Source organism: Aspergillus pseudonomiae, assembly GCF_009193645.1.
Source record: "Aspergillus pseudonomiae strain CBS 119388 unplaced genomic scaffold BDV37scaffold_61, whole genome shotgun sequence".
Taxonomy (NCBI): domain Eukaryota; kingdom Fungi; phylum Ascomycota; class Eurotiomycetes; order Eurotiales; family Aspergillaceae; genus Aspergillus; species Aspergillus pseudonomiae.
In genome coordinates this window covers 12,983-30,939 of record NW_022476053.1, presented here as the reverse complement: position 1 = coordinate 30,939, position 17,957 = coordinate 12,983, and the positions used below count along the sequence as shown (strand labels likewise).

Below are 17,957 nucleotides of genomic sequence, written 5' to 3'. Positions count from 1 at the left end.
GTTGAGTATACCCATTTCTGCACAGGGTTCGAAGCATTAGGTGTTGGCAATGATCTTCATTTGTGTCAGATTGCTCCTCATCTATAATGGATAGCCAACCCTGCAGGTTGGTAATAGCTCAGACTCTCCGCTAGTCTGTTTACTTCTATTCACAGTTCTATATATATGCGGAAAATTAACCTGACTATTGACAAGAACAAGCGCACGTAATCCTCAATAACGTACACTACACACACTACTGAGGTGGAGAAGGGATGATTGGGCCACAATTTATTCTGAATTACTAGGGATCAGATTGTTCTAATTGGTTTGCTATCTTATACTTGCTCATACAATCAAAGATCGGTTACAAACTGCACTTTCCGCAATCTGGCGCCGTGATCGAATGCTCAACTAAGGTCGATCGATTCATGTTCTGGTTCGAGCGAGGTACGTCGTTCGAGGGATTCAATTTGAAGAAGCTAGTCGGCTCCAAAGACACTGACATCTTCTCAACTGGCATAACGGGAAAGTCTATTCGTGATCGCAATTAGGTAAACGTCCAACGAATACTTTGGTAATTGGAAATGGAAAGCTTACCTTCAGGTCGAGTAACATGAGTGACGCCAAAAGTGTGCCAGAGAACGACATCTTCGTTCTCGACATTCTCATTACGGCGTGCCCATACACCCAAGCCAGTGTCCTCTCGGCTTTGGTTGGTGAACTCACCAGCAGCCCAGAATTCATCATCCCGGTAGGATGTTACCCAGATGGGTTTTGAAGAGAAATGGCCGCGCTTGTAGTTGAAAGTCTCCGGCCCCATCATGAGCATTTGACTGGGCAGCGCGTGTAGCTTGTAGCCGACGGGCTTGCCTGAAACAGGATTGATGTGAGATGGGTTAATGATTTTATAAGTTCGGGACTGGCTTATATCGAGATCATAACCGCCAGGTTGACTGATGGGCGTGGTGTGAACACGGAACGCTACGCCGAAGGGGTCGAGCTGCTGGTTGTTCACGACCGGCTTGATGTCATCGTAGGTAATTGTGTTCTTCACTCCGTCTAGGGCTGGGTCGATACGCAAGCAGAAGAGATGCTGGTGGTTAACAGCAAGGACACCCGGCGCAACGACTGTTCCCCACGGCGAAAGCGTTTTCTGGCGGATAGGCATGGTCGACACAATGCCAGTTGCCTTGACGTCGATATGGATGTTACCTGCCTGATCAAGAATGTAGGCGAGAATATATTCATAGTTCAGTACAGTGGCTGTGCACTGAATCACCAGTTGGCGGTTTCGAACCATGGAGGCCTGCCCGTTACGAATGTTCGTGTGCTTCCATCCGACTCCGTCATCCACTTCATGCATGCAGATGACGTTCTTCATGACTACTGGCTCTCCTGACCCAGAGGTCCGGATACCATCGAAGTAAGCAATAAGGCCCAGGCAATCACAGCCCAGCGTCAATGTGTTAGAGGTTATGCCGAATCCAGAGTCTCCAAGGTCGAACGCTTGCTTACGGTGATAAGGGGTGCGAGGGTCACCGTACGGGACAGTCATCTCGCTCATTGAAATACGGTGGAATAGAGACCGACCACCGTAAAAGACATTATTGAGGATAGGTCCCTCGCGAACATTCCAGCCCATGTGGAAAGACCATTTCTGCCAAGTAACATGACGCCCGTCGATGCGGAATGATGGACCTTCAGGCTGAACCACATGCAAGGGCTTCACGTCTTTTCTAAAGTAGTCATTTCCCAGAAGCCTTGCGCTGTATTCCACCGCCTTGACAGGCTCCCATGGCAGAGTGTCGGACTCTAATTCGGCTCCGACACCCGTTGGAAGTCTCTCAATTTCCTGCAGTTCAAGTGTGTGGGCATCAAAAATGGGGGCAAACGTGGTAGGGACGGAGTAGTGGTTCGCTTCGGGGTCGTCATTCAGGGCAATGTACATATAGCATTGGTATAGGCGCCGACGCTCGTTTGCATCGTCTGTTCCATAGAGCCAAGGGTCATTGACCATCGTTGCCCTGCCATGAAAGTCAGCTAAACAGCGATGGTTGTTAAATTTGAACAAGAATCATTTACGCACCCCTTGGGAAGTTTGAGCTTTTCGACTTCAGCCTTCACTGCTGGATGTTCGGCACATGCCTTGATAATGCGCTCAATCTCGTCAATATCGGCCGGTCCTTGTATTTCTGGGTACTCCTCATCCGCTTCCACGATTCCATCGCTGAGATTTATTTTTGCTTTACGTAGCGTTGTACTGCCATGTTTGTGATAGTATGTGTAAGCCTTGCGAGGAGGTGGTTGCACTCCAACAGTTTCGTCCTGCAGGTACGCAAGCTGGCTTGCTTTAGGCGGTTCGAGAAGGTCTATAACCTTGAACCGAACGGGGGTCGGGGCATGATAGGCTCGCAATGCCTGCGAAGCTTTGCGTAGCTCTGCTGGAGAGAGAGGGTCAAGAGGATGAAACATGGTGAGACCTAGTTCAGTGTACTTGAGGAGGTATGGTAGTGAAGACTAAGGAGTCTGATGAGTTTGAGAACACAATCGGCGTGGTGAGTTGAACGGCTATTTATCTTGCTCATGCCCACGGGAATATAATGTCACAAACTCCGCTTGCAGGTATATTCCTCCTTTGGGTATTCTCACGCTCTCGAATAATATTACGGACTTGTCGCCGGGAGGTATCTCGGTATCGCCGCAGTGGAGCGATCCGTATGTGAGATCGGAATCCGAACGAGCTGACATGGTTTCCCGATAAGGTAATACTGCCAGCAGCTGACCCACTTAACCCTAGTGTTGGCCATTCGTCTTTCCTAAACCCCGCCTTTTTATTGTATTCATGCGAGTATACGTATGGTGTTTGCTATTTGATATAGGGGTGGTCTGGAACGCATGAGATCTGGGCGCAACTCCTCCCTCTTATGGAAAGTGTACCAATTGGTGCTGCGTCTGGTAGACTTGGCTGTAGCAGGAAGAGAATGGCTAGTGTTGAACCAGCATACCGTATGAAGCCGGTGCTCATTGGTAAGAGCAAACATCAGATTTATATGAGCAGTAGTACTGAATTTTCGACTGCTTGATTGTGACATTCCCTTATGCATAGTCCAATCTTCACCTTTAACATTTGCATCGCACTCGAGGCCAGCGTATACGATCCAGTGTTTTGGTTAGCTTCATGTACAAAGCTCATCACAGGCATAGCATGCATGCAACTCGTGGAACAAGGGAAGCTCGCACTCGGCGATGCCTTTCAGCTTGATCGTCTTGCTCCTGAGTTGAAGGAACTAAAGGTATTGACGAGAGACTCTAGTGAATCTTACACACTGGTCCCGCAGGAGCGTAGGATTACGCTCAGAATGCTTATGACTCACACAGGTGCGTTCAATCAGCTATTATCTTGACTTAACTCCTAACTCACGAGTAGCCGGTTTCGGACATGCCTTTGACGATGTTAAGCTCAGCGACTGCGCAAGGCCGACCGGCATCGACGATTTTTCAAGACGGAGAGAAGATGTTCTTTTACGACCGCCAGTATTCCAACCAGGAACGGGGTTCCAGTACGGTGTTAGCATCGATTGGGTCGGAGTCATTATAGAACGGGCTACGAAAACCCCCCTTGAGGAGTACTTTCAGACGTACATATTTTCACCGCTAGGTGTAAAGGATATAGCGTTCTACACGACGCAAACCATGAAGCAACGTCTTGTCTACATGCACCAGCGGGCAGCCGACGGCGTATTGAGTGTCACCGACCAACTTCTTCGACATACGCTTGTCGAGCCGCGGTATGCAACGAATGAAAAAATTCTCTATGGGTGGTTGTGGATGCTTCGGGACGCCGAGGGAGTATTCGAGTATGTTATTTTTCCTTCATCTCGTGAAATATTGGAACTAAATGAACAGAAATCATGGCTATGCTGCTCAACAACGGAACCTGTCCGAAGACGAACGCGCAGATATTGAAGTCAGAAACGGTACAGCGTTGGTCCTCACTACACCATACGTTTTTCAATTCACTCATACTAATCTTGTACTTTGCAAAGAAATATTTACCGACCAGATCCCACAGTATCCGATCTACCACAATTACTATTGCCAATCAGCAAAACCTACACTGGCTAATAGTTGTGCCATTATACCAAAACCCGGAAACCCGACCGATGGATGGGGCCTTACATTCATGTTGAGCCATGAGAAAAGCGAAACTGGGAGGGCAGCTGGTTCAGCGTCTTGGGAGGGCCTGGCAAATTTATACTGGTTTGCCGATCGCGTCAATGGCATTGCGATGATCTTCGCTACTCAGATTCTTCCATACGGGGGTGAATATGGAATTTACTTTTAGTACCATTGATTCTGACCATGTACGTAGATCTCGAAGCAGTCAAGCTTTTCCGGGCGATTGAGAAAGGGGTGTATGCAAGCTGTGGCTTGACAACTAGGTAGGTTCTCGTGGCTCAAGGATTACTGCTGCGCGGTTGACGGCTTGTTAGTACCTGAAAGGGCAACCTTTAATTGCAATATGAATAGAAAAAGTCAAAATAACTCCATTTGGCACTGATTGGGTTGTAGGATATATCCAAGGTAGTGATGGCAAGGAGCAACCACTTTCAGAACTGGCTCATAAACGAAGATAGCTTCCACATATTTTGAATAGTGTGTGTCCTAGTAAAACAACTGCCATAGAGAATTGACAAACGTCAATTAGTTATGGAGCGTACTAGATTCCAATCAATGTGTGGCCCTTCAAAACTTCTCCTTCCGACGAACAGCCAAAGAGTATTTATAAGAGTAAAAACGCCGAGGAGGATTATACACACATAGTTCATGGACTGCAGGCTAACAGGTAGATTCGGCGGCATGCATATCAGAACACCGAGCACTACAATCCAGAGGACTGAGAAAGCATTGCAGAAGTATCCAACCCAGCCAAGTTTCAGATACCTTTTTGGCAGACATGTACGGCCTTGGGTGAGGAGGATACCCTGGGGTATAGTATAAGTGATGTTCAAAAATAGTACTGCCGAAGTGATAATAGAGTTAAATGCGGTTGTGGAAGCTAGATAAAGAAGACCGTATAGGCAGCTGAATAGGAAGGCAACTACCGTCGTGCGCACAGGGAAGTTGAACCTGTCGTTGATCTTTGAGAAGTATTCCGAAAAGGGGGTTCCTCTCTTAACAATAGTTAGCGGATATATATCCCATGGAGAGTAAAAAGGTACATCACGAGCGAAAGCCCATGCAACTCGCCCACCACTGACCCATTGTGATGGGAGCGAAACTATATTCCTGTCAGATATGTATATCCCGTGGTCGTTTTATCAAGCGGCTTACAGGCATAAATCACCCATAATAGGATAAACAGCCCTAGTGTAACACTCCGGCTTCCAGTTCTGCGTCACCGCGTTAGTGTTAGACATTTGGTTGGTGATTTATAATACTAACATTTGGTATACCAACTCAAGACTGGGGAGAGGTGCCTCCCGTACTGCCTCCATGTCAATGGTAAAATACATGAAGACAATGAATACTGGGAGACATGTGAGTAGTCCTATCATCATGGTCATTACCATGATTTGCGGAACTCGCTTTCCCGGCTTGGGTATTTCTTCACAAATGTGAATGACTGTTCAACGTTAGTGCATAGCGTTTGAGCAAGCAACGCAGTCCTGAAGTAAATAAACTGACCTCCGTCCACACCTCCAAACGCGTACATAGCATTGCTTATAGACAGTAACCAGGCAGTGCCTTCGTTCCACCCGCTGTTTCCCTGCCCCGATTGAAGTAGAAAAGATTGTGGCTGCATGTGCTGGTGCATGACGATGGAAACAACAAGAAAGATGACGAAGCCTGATAACGAGAGATAAAACGCAACCTGAGTTACGAGTGATATTCTGTTAGAGGCGGCAAATACTGGGATGACTAGAGGGTGATTAAATTAGTCTGTTTGTTTTGTTCATTGAGCACGTCCATATGTTTAGACCATCCACAATACTTACTCGTAACAACTGACACGCCAACATAGGTAAGATATGTCTGCCACTGGTTGGCAATGTATCCAGGCGAGCAAAAGTGTACAATACCATTCAGAACGACGGTAGCAAGGGAGATACCGGAGCAGCTGTAGAAACGAAGCAAGCCATTAGAGTGACTGTGATATGCAACAGGCTGATTTGGGCTGGTACATACGTGACAATCCACCATGCTAAGACTGACAGCCAGCCAACAATATATGCACTGTATCTCCTTGTCCTTTCGGGGCTTAGGATATAGCAGAAGTGATACTGCCCACCGCTAGACTGTTCATCTACAGTGTTAGTAGCTTCCTTGTATGTGACTGTGTGTCTGTGTGTGCTGAGAATCGGCTGTGCCTACAGGAAAGGCAGACCCTAGCTCAGCGAGTCCCAGGGTCACGATAAACTGAACTATGAAAGCTACTATCAGACTGAATATACAGGTCTGAGCGCCACCATATGTCAGGTTCTGGCCGAAACAGCTCTACCACGTTTACAATCGTCAGCGGGGTATCTCCTGAGGCAGAAGGTGATCATACTAGATAGCCAACCCAAGAGTTGGTGATTGAAAAGCCCAGTCCAAGAGCAGAGAGCCAGTTGAACTGGCGAGGCATCGCCGTCTGATGGCCGTTTGCCCGAAGGATTGCATCGTCGTCGTCTGCATCCTTCGAAATATCAGTGACTGTTCCGGGGATGATGCTCTGGTCATCAGCCGCGCGGGGCTGGCCCTTAATGGGCTTGTCCAGCATGACAGCCATGGGAAGATGTACAATTTCTAAGAGATAAGAAATACCACAATGTGTATATCGGTAAAAATGAGTGAATGTGTTTTGTCGAAAAACTTCATTTGCCCCAGGATCTGCGGCAATTTATATACACTAAATTCCAAAAGTCTTTGACTTATCAAGGGATATTAAAATGAGGTAGATAACGTTATGCCTGCAAGGGAGTGTCCTTCATCCTTTGGTCGTCGTTATCAGGCATACAAAGCCCTAGGTATAGTTCCCCCGCAAACTTACATGCCGATGGCGATAAGCTAACCCGTTGCCATTTTAGTGTAAAAGATAGAAGAAGAATATCCTCCTGGGTTAGCGCGAGAGAATAAAAAAGTAAAACAAAAGACAACAAAAAAGAGACGGCTGAAAGGAAAGTGAGGTCGGGAAAGGCTCCGACAACTGCGAGGTGATAGCCCGTGCGTCCCCAACCACCGGGTTGGGTATGTTACTCTTTTGGGTAGAAATTCCAACCGCCAGGCTTCCCCACACGTACCCCCGCAAATAATTGCCACGCATGTTAAGGATGAGGACAAGTAAGATGTAAAGGAAGACCTCGTGTGACGACAGCGGTTATTCTCTAAGATATAAGATATTCACCTAGCACTTCCATGAAGTAGAGCAATACGAATTACCATTCGTACAGATAGCACTAAGTTGTCCCCTCAATTGCAGACTATCCATCATGTCCGACTCATTTGATGTATCTAAGTACAGCGACGAGGTCCAGAAAGTGTCCAAAGATACCCCACTTGAGGAAATTCTGTACCTGCTGAAGCGTGATGGCGGGGTATTTGTGAAGAATTTGATTACCGAAGAAGATGTCGATAAGGCATTACTCGAGGTAAAGGATCGCCTGGATAATGACGTGGAATGGGATGGCACGTTCTTCCCAGGTAAGCATGAAATTAGATACTTCAAGGCAGGCATACAATGTCTAGGGCTAACCTCGTGTGTAAGCGCAAACTCAACGGGCTCCCTCACTGATTGCGCGAAGCCCTACCTACACTAAGACGCAACTCATGAATCCCCTTTTCCGCAAGGTCTGTGAGCACTTTCTGACTACAAGGAGCTGGTTCTGGTGGGGAGATGAAAAGAAGGAGTCCGTAGCGAAGCCCTATGTCCATTCATGCACAGCGATGAGAATTGGCCCTGGCGGTAAGGCGCAGCCCCTGCACCGCGATGACTATATCGCCCATCGCTATCATACCGAGATTGATAAATGGGATGATGCCCGTGACATGAATCGCGAGTCAGCCGTTGGATTGTTCGTGGCTGGTTGCAGAATTACGAAGGAGAACGGGGGTACCCAGTTCATTCCGCAGAGCCATCTTTGGTAGGTTAGAAAGATATGTCTCCATTATGCTCGATGCGGTTTATCTGACAGCCTATAGGGGCACTGATCGCAACACTCCACCTCGCGTTGATCAGTGCATTTTCGCTGACATGGAGAAGGGAGATGGCTTCATTATGTTGGCATCTGCCTTTCATGGCGGAGGCTCCAATGTCACCGAAGACGAGTATCGCCTGGCTTTCGCTACGTTTATCACCCGTGGATTTTTGCGGCAGGAGGAGAACCAATTCTTAGCCGTACCACAGGAAGTAGCGCGGACCTACGACCGCGACATTCAAGAGTACATTGGATATTACATGAGCGATCCCGCCTGTGGCTACTATGAGCAGATGGATCCGATATACCATCTTCGACCTGAGCTGTTGAAGGATGCCAGACCCACTGACTTTTAAGGTGTCCGATGCGATGTTAGGAAATCCTAGCCTCATGTTCAGTGTTCTGGGATGCGAAATCTTTTGTTTGGTAAACAGATAGTAGATTATGAAATGAACAGCCATATCAAGCGTTTGATTCTCCCTTATTCTCTATTCGAGTATCTCCAAGTTCCAACATGTAGATACCACGACCGACAATCTAAGTTTTAGTCTGTCTACAAAAGTCAGCCGCCTTGGGAATGTGGATTACGAATGCTGACCACAATATGTAGGTCTTCTGCATCCCCCTTGCCTGGCAGCAACGATTTCTTGGCCGGGCGTTGATCACAGGAACGCTGAGGGTATATCAAGAGCAAATAATACCTAAATGCCACAAGATAGGTACACTATGACGTCTCTCGGGGGCGGAAGCCTACGGCTATGCATGTTTCGCATACTGAGGGGTGGACGGTTCAAGGAAAGAAACAACAATAATACCCCGACTCCACGCCTTAACCATGAAACTTCGCCACTGACACTCGGCTGGGTTGCTTGCCCTATACGGCAATGCGCCCAGCCAGTCTACCAAAAGGCGACATTGAACGAAAAGAGGGGATTGGCGTCTCCACTTACCTCTACGTGATAGCTCTTGATAAATAAAAGACGCTCCTTTCGCTCCAACTATACTTCCCCGCAATATTATTCTAAATCATTTCTTGCCAACCAGTATAACGCTGAAGTTTGCATTTTCTTCTGATATATTGACGTCGACAACATGCACTCGAACGGTGAAAGCAGTCGGCAATTACCTAGCCTGTCCTCGAATTTAATTGGCAAAACAGCCATTGTAACGGGTTCCTCCCGGTATGTTCTATATATCTCTCGAAGGTTGGAGGTATCACATGGCTAACAAGGCGTAGGGGCATTGGTGCAGGGATTGCGCTCGAACTTGGGCGTAGAGGCGCCGCGGTTATAATAACATATACCAGCGAGAAATCATTCCCGCCAGCAGCCTCAGTATCCCGCGCGATCGAAGAGACAGGGTCAGGGGGAAAGGGGATTCTAGTAAAGGCCGATATCACCTCCGCGACAGATCGACAGACGCTCATTGACGCAGCCGTGGAGGCGAGACCGAAAAGAATGATTGATATACTAGTCCACAATGCTGGTAATGGAGATGATTGCTATCTCAAGGAGATTTCAGAGGAATTTTTCGAAACGCTAGTGAATGTGAATTTGAAAGGTATTCACATCAGAACAGAAAACGACGACGACTTCAAACGAGAGTGCTGATAGGTGGGAAAATTGATGACCTTGTCATCGTACAGCTCCAGTTTTCCTTACTCAAGCTGTCGTACCTCACATGCCCCGAGGGGGAAGAATAGTGCTCATCACATCTGCTGCAGCTCGCATGGGCGTCGCGGAAACCACAGTGTATGCGGCGAACAAGGCCGGTCTAGAATCGTTTGCGAGGGTTTGGGCTACTGAGCTTGGTCAATCTCATGGAATTACCGTCAATTGTGTGAGCCCAGGCCCAGTTGCCACCGAACAATTTCACAACAGTTCTCCGGAGTTCAAGCAAGCATTGCAACCAATGATCGACAGTACACCGGCTGAGGCACGGATGGGAGAGGTGGAGGATATTGTGCCTCTCGTGAGGTAAGGAATTGTCACCAGTCTTTCGATTACGACGTGATTGGAGGCTAACATGCTGGATAGCTTTCTCTGCTCAGAGGAGTCGCGATGGGTAACGGGGAGCGTTCTTAGTGGAACAGGTGGACTGCTTCTCTTCTAGGCCGTGACAATAGCACCCTGCCCAGAAACGCCCCATAAAGCGGTGGCAAGCATTATGAATAGAAAAATAAATGATGATAGAATTTCAGGTAGTCTAAGGATAACAAAAAGAACAAGAAAAATGAAACGAAGGGAAACTAGTATTGTTGTAGAGGTCCATCTAACCATATTATTAACCGTAGGCTAACTCTTATCTTCGATTTTCGGGGCTGAACCAAATAATTGTAGGGGTTGCCAATTTGCCCCCGAGAATAAGTAGCCCATTCCTCACGTGGACAGGACGTCTTTATTAGCGTTGATCTCTCCTTTATCCACTTACCTTATACCGATATCACGGAGAGCCTTCGTGTTCCAGCATTCTTGCCCTTTCCAGCCATGAAATCACGGACTAGTATGTCAGATTCGACTTCATTAACTCGCTTAGTCGCTGTTAAGCCTATTAATAATCTAAATAGATCCTGCCTGCGGTACCTGCCGGAAGAAATGTCGCAAATGTGACCGCGCTCGCCCGGTTTGTAACAGATGTCGGGTGAAAGGTCTCCACTGCGAGGGCTATCCTCCGCGGTTTCTCTTCTTTCAAGACCAACTCAGTTCAAAAAGTGAACAGCGGGAGGATTCTATGCTGTCCTCAGGCGAGCCATCTCCGAGTGGTAAGACACTCCGTGCGCAGTAAACTGTCACTACTAACGATGGAAGCCCAGGCCAAGAGACGCGGTCAAACCATACGACGGCCATCAATAGACAATATCGAACGGGGAACAACCACAAAGAGCATATATGTCGGCCGAATCAACCGCAGGGGAAGCCAGACAATGCCTTAAATGCATCTACAGCAACCAACGATGCGATAGGGCCCACTAAGCCCTTGCTCGCAGCCACAATCGATGATATTTTAACACTGCCCGAGACTGAAAAGCTCCTCGGTTACTGTGAGTGTCAAAAGTATTGACCAAAGGTGTGTCTCTGACTCTAATGGAACGCAGTTGATAAGACTTTATGTGGAGCACTACTAATCGAAACCGACGATTTTCACAATTCATTTCGAGGCTATATCCTTCCTCTTGCATATCATGACATTGGAATTTTACATGCTGTACTGGGCCTTACCATGTGCCACATAACCTCCTCTGGCAAGCGGGAGACCGAGAAGATCAGCGTCGCCAGCATGATAGAGCATCAACTCTCCGCATTACAATCCCTCAGCTCGCTTTTGATGAAAGAAGAGATATACGGCCTCACGGATGATGAGCAGGACATATTACTGGCGGTTGTGATTCTATTAGTTCTCTATGATGTAACGATTAAAATCTCCTTCCAAAGCCTTGGACGTTGCAGAATATATCAGACGCTTACCATGACAACAGATCTGCGAGACTGGGGTATCATCTCATGGAGTGCATCTTACCGGGGCTGGCTACATATGTGGAAAGCTCGCCCAGCAGCCCAAGGTCATCACTTCCCCACGAACAACATTCCTACTAACAGCCTTGGCCTGGTAAGTGTGGCTAGCAGTCGAACCTATCGAACTTACTTTAACCATTGGAAAAGGCTAGACATTCTTCGAGGATTCAGCGGTGCGGAAAAGTTGGCTTACCGTGACAACGTCCGTAGGTGCATCTTAGAAGCTGAACACTTCAATTTAGAGATTCTAGTGGGATGTCCAGTGGAGTTGTTTTACGAGATAGGATGTGTTCTCACCGCAGGAAAGCAATATATGGACGGAAGGCTATCCCAAGATGACTTTCAGGACCTATTAAACGATGCGGCACAGTTCTTTCGCGTCTGGAATCCCGACAACGCTGCGTTTCCGGGTGAAGATCCGGAGTGGATACGACTCGCAGAGGCCTACCGCCATGTCTGTATCATTCGCGTGCTCCGGTTCCCAGATGCATGGGCTGTTCCCTGTGAGGATCACCGCATCCAGTCGTCTGTTCGTGCAATCCTCGATGCTTCAGCTGGAATTTCGGCAGACTCAACATGGTTCAAAAGGTTACTATTCCCTCTGTTCATAGCCGGTGCAGAAACATCTATACCGCACCAAAAACGATATGTCGAGTTCTGCATGCGTGAGATCAAAGAGTCAACCGGATTTCCTCACCCTGCAATGGATGAACTACTCACCAGAGTTTGGGGCGAAAGACAGCGACAGGCAGGTAAACCAGGGAATATTCCGTGGATGGAGTTTGTAGGATGCTCTCACCTTCTACGGTACCCCCAGGCTAACTCTGTGAAGACATGTTCTAGGGACCTGGTCCGCCAACACGACTACCTGATGTTTTGATGGCAGGTATCCAGAACGCTTTCCGGATGTCATTCCAGGCCAGAACTTCCACCGCCATGCATATAGACAATTTGCTACGATACTAGTTTCACGCAGTCCTGGTATTTCAACCATCCTCAAGCTTCTCCGAAAGAACATAGAGTGCCGTTTCCGATTAGAAAGTCTATTTCACGCTGTGGTGAAGACAGAAGCAACCTAGAAACAGAATTGTAGGCGCTACATCTTATTCAGCATAACATTTCTCTTACGAGAACACAGCGCATATTCCAGTCTCACACCCGGCTCGCAAAGAGTCCGTTCGAAATACGCTCATTCCCATAGCGTCTAATGACGTCAAGAATCAAGGCACTGCCTTTTGTCGAATTAATTTGGTGGCTGATCGTCCGCCAAGACTGTAACACAACGTAAGCCGAAAAGCCATGGGAACGATGAATGGCCATGTCACATCGGCCGGGCAATCCAGTCACGTTAACATGTTTGTCGTTTCGCGCCAATAATATGTCTCGTTCATCATTACTGTTGGGAGCTGCTGTCACGTCACAGGAGACATGATAGGTATATAAATCATGTCTGGTCCTTATTTCACCAAGACTTGCATATATTTTGCGAAACCCTAACATACACCGATCGCACACTATACCCAATTGACTGCTGTCTACCTCTGTCAAACGATCAGACCTTCTGCAATCTACCAGCATGGTCTTCGGCTCTTCCAAGAAAAAGTCCAAGGAAGGAAAGCCGCTCGCGGATCCATCCGCCAAATGGGGGATCACGCCCTCCGAAGAGACTATGAACAATGAAGTGGGAAAAGACCATCCTGTTCACAAGATACCGCTGGAAAAACAGGAGAAAATGCGAGCGAAGGGTGTAGACCCCGTATCTAAGGCCGAGATGGATGAGGCTCTGAAGGGACAGGGGGGATTCTGGGCAAAGTTGGGTATGACTGCCTTGGGCGGCGGAGTGATTAAATAAGTTATCGACAGAGGTGCGATGGGTAGATTGAGCTTCAGCAGTGTCTTCTGAGTGCATGACTGCTGATGTCGATTTTTCAAGACCGTACCATGGGCTCTGGTGGCCTGGCCTTTGTGGATCTTCCGTATCGATTTTGTCGTTGGACGGTCTTTATTGAATCGTGAATCAATTACTTTATATGTTGTTGGTTGAGTGTCAAATACTCGCTTCGTTCTCCACTTCAATGGCTATCAAGATACATTCTTGACGAGAGTTGTAGATCTGATCACTCTGGTCCCCATCAGCTCCTGGCGGTGGAGTCACCTATATCATTGGGACGAGTAATGAAATAGTTAACAGACGCTTTGCGTATATGATAATGCTATCAGAAAGATGCACTGGCTGAATATAAACGCTGAGAAAAGAAGTTATATGGTATTCTCACAAAGCCACATTCTCCCCAAAGACTTCATTAATAGGCCAACTGATATGAGGTCTCCATGTGGAATCCAGTAGATGATAGATCTCCCTGAGCACGCAGCTGCCCCATGACTGAAGGAAGCAATTTTCTCGCGCTATATGGAGGAAGGTACAGTAATGAGCATGAACAACTAACGCAAAAGGTTCGTGTCGCTGCACGTATTGGAGATACTCGGGGGTTGCCCGGATAGCCCACCCCGCAGCCAGCATCATGCAAGTTGGCTGAGCAAACGTGTGAACGGACAATCCTCTCAGCTCTTGAATAGCACGTGCGTATGCAGCAGTATCATGTCCTCTGCCCGTCCCATGTGCGGTATTAAGTTGTTCGAGGCGGTCGAGCGATTCTTTGGCACGATCGGGATAGGCAACCTGTGGTGGAGTTGGATCGAAGAGAGGAGCAAAGTTAGTGTGTCGTAGAGTAGAAGCAACGTTGATAATCTGCTGAACACCGCGGCAAAGGACAAACACGTTGTGTAGAGTATCTAAACAGGGCTTGTCGGCGTCAGAGACTCCCGTCAACGCAGAGCCGAAGGCAAATGCAACTACCAGCCCAGAGAGGCCCATCATTGCCTTTGCGTTCGCTGCATCGACACTATGGAGATTTTCCAAAAACTGTGGAAGTGCCTGGCTTTTGTGTGCTGTTGCCAGCCCTAGCCAGAAAGACTTCTGCGGTTCGTCTTCTGATAAGGAGAGGTGCAACGCGGACACAGCTAAGATGCCGTGCATTAAGAACGGGGTGTTTAAGGCTTCATCAACCAGTAGCACCCCCCAGACATGCTTTGTTTTTTCATTCCGTGCGAGGACTCGGCAGGTATCCCTTTGCCATTGGACTATGAGCTTCAGCTGATTCATCTCCAGGCCCGGACTGGGGTTGACCGTTGTGTCATTTGTTCCGAACCTGTCTAGCAGGTCGAAAGATGTATCTGCTGATGATACCGCAGTATCCTGATCATGGGAAGATGTCTTCACCCGGCTTCGCACCCGCCGCCGAGGGACACTTCCTTCAGTAGCCCAGATATAGGGGGTATCTGTGCCATAGTCACAGTCCTCTTGCCGTTGTTTGCAATTAGAACAGGTCGGTCGTACTTCATCGCACTTAAAGAGACAAATTAGGAGATGAGTCCTTGTAACATTCAATGGTGAGCACAACCATTGGCATCCCTGAAGATGAAGAGCTCCTGTCTATCTACTACATCGTGCCAAGCACTGGAGTGGAAGGATAGTAGCTTACCTTCACTCTTCGCCGTTTACAGGCCTTGCAGCCATGTCTGGATTTCCGGTGGGGTCGACGAATGGGCATTTCACGGACTTCTAGAAAGGTACGAGCGGCTCATCATCCCAATGATAGACACGCCTGGATTACTAGTGAAGTCATTTGCCTCAAAGTTTCTGGCGCCTCGAGAAAACGCCACACCCAAGGGCTCCGCTTTTCCACCGCCTGCTTCATCCGTGCGGGATTCTGCCACCCCCAAACGCGCCACATCCGGCGGCAGTTTTCACTCTTTTGAGCAACCGATACGAGTACGACTACAAGACCCACCGGCTCCATTCAGCGACGCAAAGGGGGCTCGTCATCTACGCCGAGGGAGTTGGTAAGTTGATAAGGGTCAGGTCGCACCAGTGAACATGGTTTTTGTTTCCAAACAAGAGTCATCACTACAAATTGTGGCTCGCTCAATCTGTGCATGGCCAGATCCCTGAACTAGCTAGGGCTAAGCTCATATATATATATTCCACAGCGACTTAAGTGGGCTTCGAAACTAAGATAAGTTGGAACTGATCTTTGTCCACCTACCTGGCGCCCGCTGGAATTGAGCCTTTCCCATTTCTCAACACCCCTGACGTCCAGTGTCGCTACCCTTTGCACCACATGTCGTTTGTGTCAGCAATCATCATTGTTGTTGCTACCTGGTGTATCTACGTGGGTTGGCCATGGTATCGCAACTGGACACAGGCAAAGGAGCTGCATGTGCCTATTATCCTGAGCCCTATCTCGAGTAGTGGTCTAGCATTGCAGTTGCTGAGATATATCGTGGACCTCAATATTCTACCAACTCGTATGACTCAATTGCCATTTGTTAGACTGCTCCGCAGACACGCGAGATTCCAGGAGAAGTTCACAGTCCATGCCGAGTATGGAAAGCTATTCATTTTGGTTACGCCGGAGACATGTGAGTTATACGTGGCGGACACAGACGCGGCAAAACAAGTGCTTTCACGATGGAGAGATTTTCCAAAACCAAGTAGCCTACTAGGTATGGATCTTCCCCGAAAGGAATGCAGGTTAGTCGCTAAAATAATCAAGAAAAAATGAATGTCTTTGGCAAAAACCTAGCTACGGTATGAAATTCGCGATCCCATCGTTTTTTCGTTGCGGCTCCCACGACGACACATGAACACAACAAGCTGACAGGCTTCAGGTAGAAGGGGCCGATTGGCAGCGTCACCGGAAGTTGACTGCGCGTGCATTCAACGAGAAGCTACACGAGGCAGTCTGGGTCGAATCGACGAGAAATGCGACAAAGGTATTAAAGCAATGGGCCAACATCAAGTCTCTGAACAGTACACGGTCCGATATTTTGGCGCTGAGTTTGGGTGTGCTTTTTAAAGCGTGCCTTAATATCGATGGAGTCGATAAAGATGATGCTAGGATATTAGCAGGTGACGTTGCGGCCTGCCAATGGCATCTAGATGTGGTTTTAAACGGGATATCAAACCCAATGGCTTTAGGGCGAGGAGTTCGAGGAATGCAAAAACTTAAGGAGAGCTATAAAGCCTTGGGCGAGTTATTGACCAAGTTTGTGGAAGCCCGAACGGCACGGTCAGAACAGACAGCGCACGCAGACCTCCTCTCATCAATCCTCGCTCCGACAGATCATTGCGGCTTATCAAGCGATGAAGTCACAGGAAACCTCTTTCTCTTCATGTTCGCCGGCCACGAGACCACTGCAAATGCTTTGATCTATGCTATCCATCTCATGGCGATATTCCCAGCCTGGCAGGAGTGGGCACTAGAAGAGATTGACAACCTGTCACAAAGTCAAGCCAGTGGAGAAGAAATTCCCTTCCATAGTCAGATTCTTCCACAAACACAGCGACTCCGAGCAATCCTGGTAAGCTTCCTGTCTTATGGTGCAGTTCGTTCATGTTTCTAATGCTGGATACAGTACGAGACTCTTCGGCTGTACGGTCCTGTCCCAAATATAGTGCGAAAGACAGATGCCACCCCTCAGACACTAGTGATACCTGAGCGGGAATTCGTAATCCCCAACAATACGTCCATAAATGTCAATGCGATAGCATTACATACTGATCCCAAGCAATGGGGCCCTGACCCTCTAGCCTGGAGGCCCGATCGGTGGATATTGAAGGAGTTCGACTCATCTCTGGGAATGGTTTCCAATGAATTGCTCCAGTACCTCTTTGCCTGGGGAGACGGGCCGCGGCTGTGTCCAGGACAGAAGTTCTCACAGATCGAGGTCTTCGCAGTTCTTCTCTGCCTTTTTAAACACCACCGTGTGGAGCTAGTGCCGTCTCCTGATCAAACCATGGACCAGGCAAGATCTCATGCACTTTTCTTGATACAGAATAGTATGGTGGGCCTTACATTGCAGATGCCATCTGTCGAGTCAGTAGGCCTTCGATGGGTGGGGCGATAACTATAACTTTAAGTATGGTTAATCGAATTGTTAATATTGTCTTCATCTTAAGCTATAATTTACACATTTTGCGGCTATTAACTCTAATGACATATTGTCTTGTCTCCAGGATTCATATCGTCAGCGTAATGATAACATTGAAATGGAATGTATATGTTGGTGACAGATTTGCCCAGGAATATGTACACCCGACATAGCCTTGTAACCCAAAGGATAGCATCGATGTTTACCTGTGATTCATGTTCACAATCTGTTGTAGAATGTATTGAGCATTTTGAGGCTTGCACTTACTGACGCACAGCACCTCGTGAAGTAC

General features: G+C 47.9%; 8 protein-coding genes across 8 annotated transcripts; 5 read left to right on the top strand and 3 right to left on the bottom strand.

Annotated features, from left to right (window-relative positions):
* Positions 1–346: 346 nt before the first annotated feature.
* Positions 347–2,454, bottom strand: BDV37DRAFT_273478 (copper amine oxidase; the record flags this gene model as incomplete). Its single annotated transcript, XM_032085063.1, has 3 exons — positions 347–513; positions 580–2,006; positions 2,069–2,454. The coding sequence occupies 3 exons, from the start codon at positions 2,452–2,454 to the stop codon at positions 347–349; spliced, it is 1,980 nt and encodes a 659-aa protein (XP_031938923.1).
* Positions 2,455–3,191: 737 nt separating this feature from the next.
* BDV37DRAFT_285463 (serine hydrolase domain-containing protein) lies at positions 3,192–4,428 on the top strand (the record flags this gene model as incomplete). Its single annotated transcript, XM_032087731.1, has 4 exons — positions 3,192–3,360; positions 3,410–3,839; positions 3,889–4,304; positions 4,355–4,428. 4 exons carry the CDS (start codon positions 3,192–3,194, stop codon positions 4,426–4,428), a joined length of 1,089 nt encoding a protein of 362 aa, XP_031938922.1.
* A 254-nt stretch (positions 4,429–4,682) lies between these two features.
* Positions 4,683–6,754, bottom strand: BDV37DRAFT_273477 (choline transporter; the record flags this gene model as incomplete). Its single annotated transcript, XM_032085062.1, has 9 exons — positions 4,683–5,156; positions 5,205–5,263; positions 5,317–5,375; positions 5,428–5,608; positions 5,671–5,904; positions 5,982–6,103; positions 6,172–6,281; positions 6,358–6,480; positions 6,536–6,754. 9 exons carry the CDS (start codon positions 6,752–6,754, stop codon positions 4,683–4,685), a joined length of 1,581 nt encoding a protein of 526 aa, XP_031938921.1.
* A 700-nt stretch (positions 6,755–7,454) lies between these two features.
* Positions 7,455–8,515, top strand: BDV37DRAFT_273476 (phytanoyl-CoA dioxygenase family protein; the record flags this gene model as incomplete). The annotated part of the gene is made up of 3 exons (XM_032085061.1): positions 7,455–7,665; positions 7,730–8,105; positions 8,164–8,515. The coding sequence occupies 3 exons, from the start codon at positions 7,455–7,457 to the stop codon at positions 8,513–8,515; spliced, it is 939 nt and encodes a 312-aa protein (XP_031938920.1).
* A 736-nt stretch (positions 8,516–9,251) lies between these two features.
* BDV37DRAFT_296090 (SDR family NAD(P)-dependent oxidoreductase) lies at positions 9,252–10,271 on the top strand (the record flags this gene model as incomplete). The annotated part of the gene is made up of 4 exons (XM_032090041.1): positions 9,252–9,340; positions 9,397–9,719; positions 9,805–10,135; positions 10,196–10,271. 4 exons carry the CDS (start codon positions 9,252–9,254, stop codon positions 10,269–10,271), a joined length of 819 nt encoding a protein of 272 aa, XP_031938919.1.
* Positions 10,272–10,605: 334 nt separating this feature from the next.
* Positions 10,606–12,551, top strand: BDV37DRAFT_296088 (Zn(II)2Cys6 transcription factor; the record flags this gene model as incomplete). Its single annotated transcript, XM_032090040.1, has 7 exons — positions 10,606–10,661; positions 10,726–10,932; positions 10,972–11,199; positions 11,254–11,564; positions 11,635–11,765; positions 11,819–12,455; positions 12,504–12,551. The coding sequence occupies exons 1-7, from the start codon at positions 10,646–10,648 to the stop codon at positions 12,549–12,551; spliced, it is 1,578 nt and encodes a 525-aa protein (XP_031938918.1). The 5' UTR covers positions 10,606–10,645.
* A 1,392-nt stretch (positions 12,552–13,943) lies between these two features.
* BDV37DRAFT_285457 (uncharacterized protein) lies at positions 13,944–15,808 on the bottom strand (the record flags this gene model as incomplete). Its single annotated transcript, XM_032087730.1, has 2 exons — positions 13,944–15,031; positions 15,778–15,808. The coding sequence occupies 2 exons, from the start codon at positions 15,806–15,808 to the stop codon at positions 13,944–13,946; spliced, it is 1,119 nt and encodes a 372-aa protein (XP_031938917.1).
* Positions 15,809–15,852: 44 nt separating this feature from the next.
* BDV37DRAFT_296086 (cytochrome P450 monooxygenase) lies at positions 15,853–17,641 on the top strand (the record flags this gene model as incomplete). Its single annotated transcript, XM_032090039.1, has 4 exons — positions 15,853–16,237; positions 16,288–16,322; positions 16,403–17,095; positions 17,150–17,641. The coding sequence occupies 4 exons, from the start codon at positions 15,853–15,855 to the stop codon at positions 17,639–17,641; spliced, it is 1,605 nt and encodes a 534-aa protein (XP_031938916.1).
* Positions 17,642–17,957: the final 316 nt, after the last annotated feature.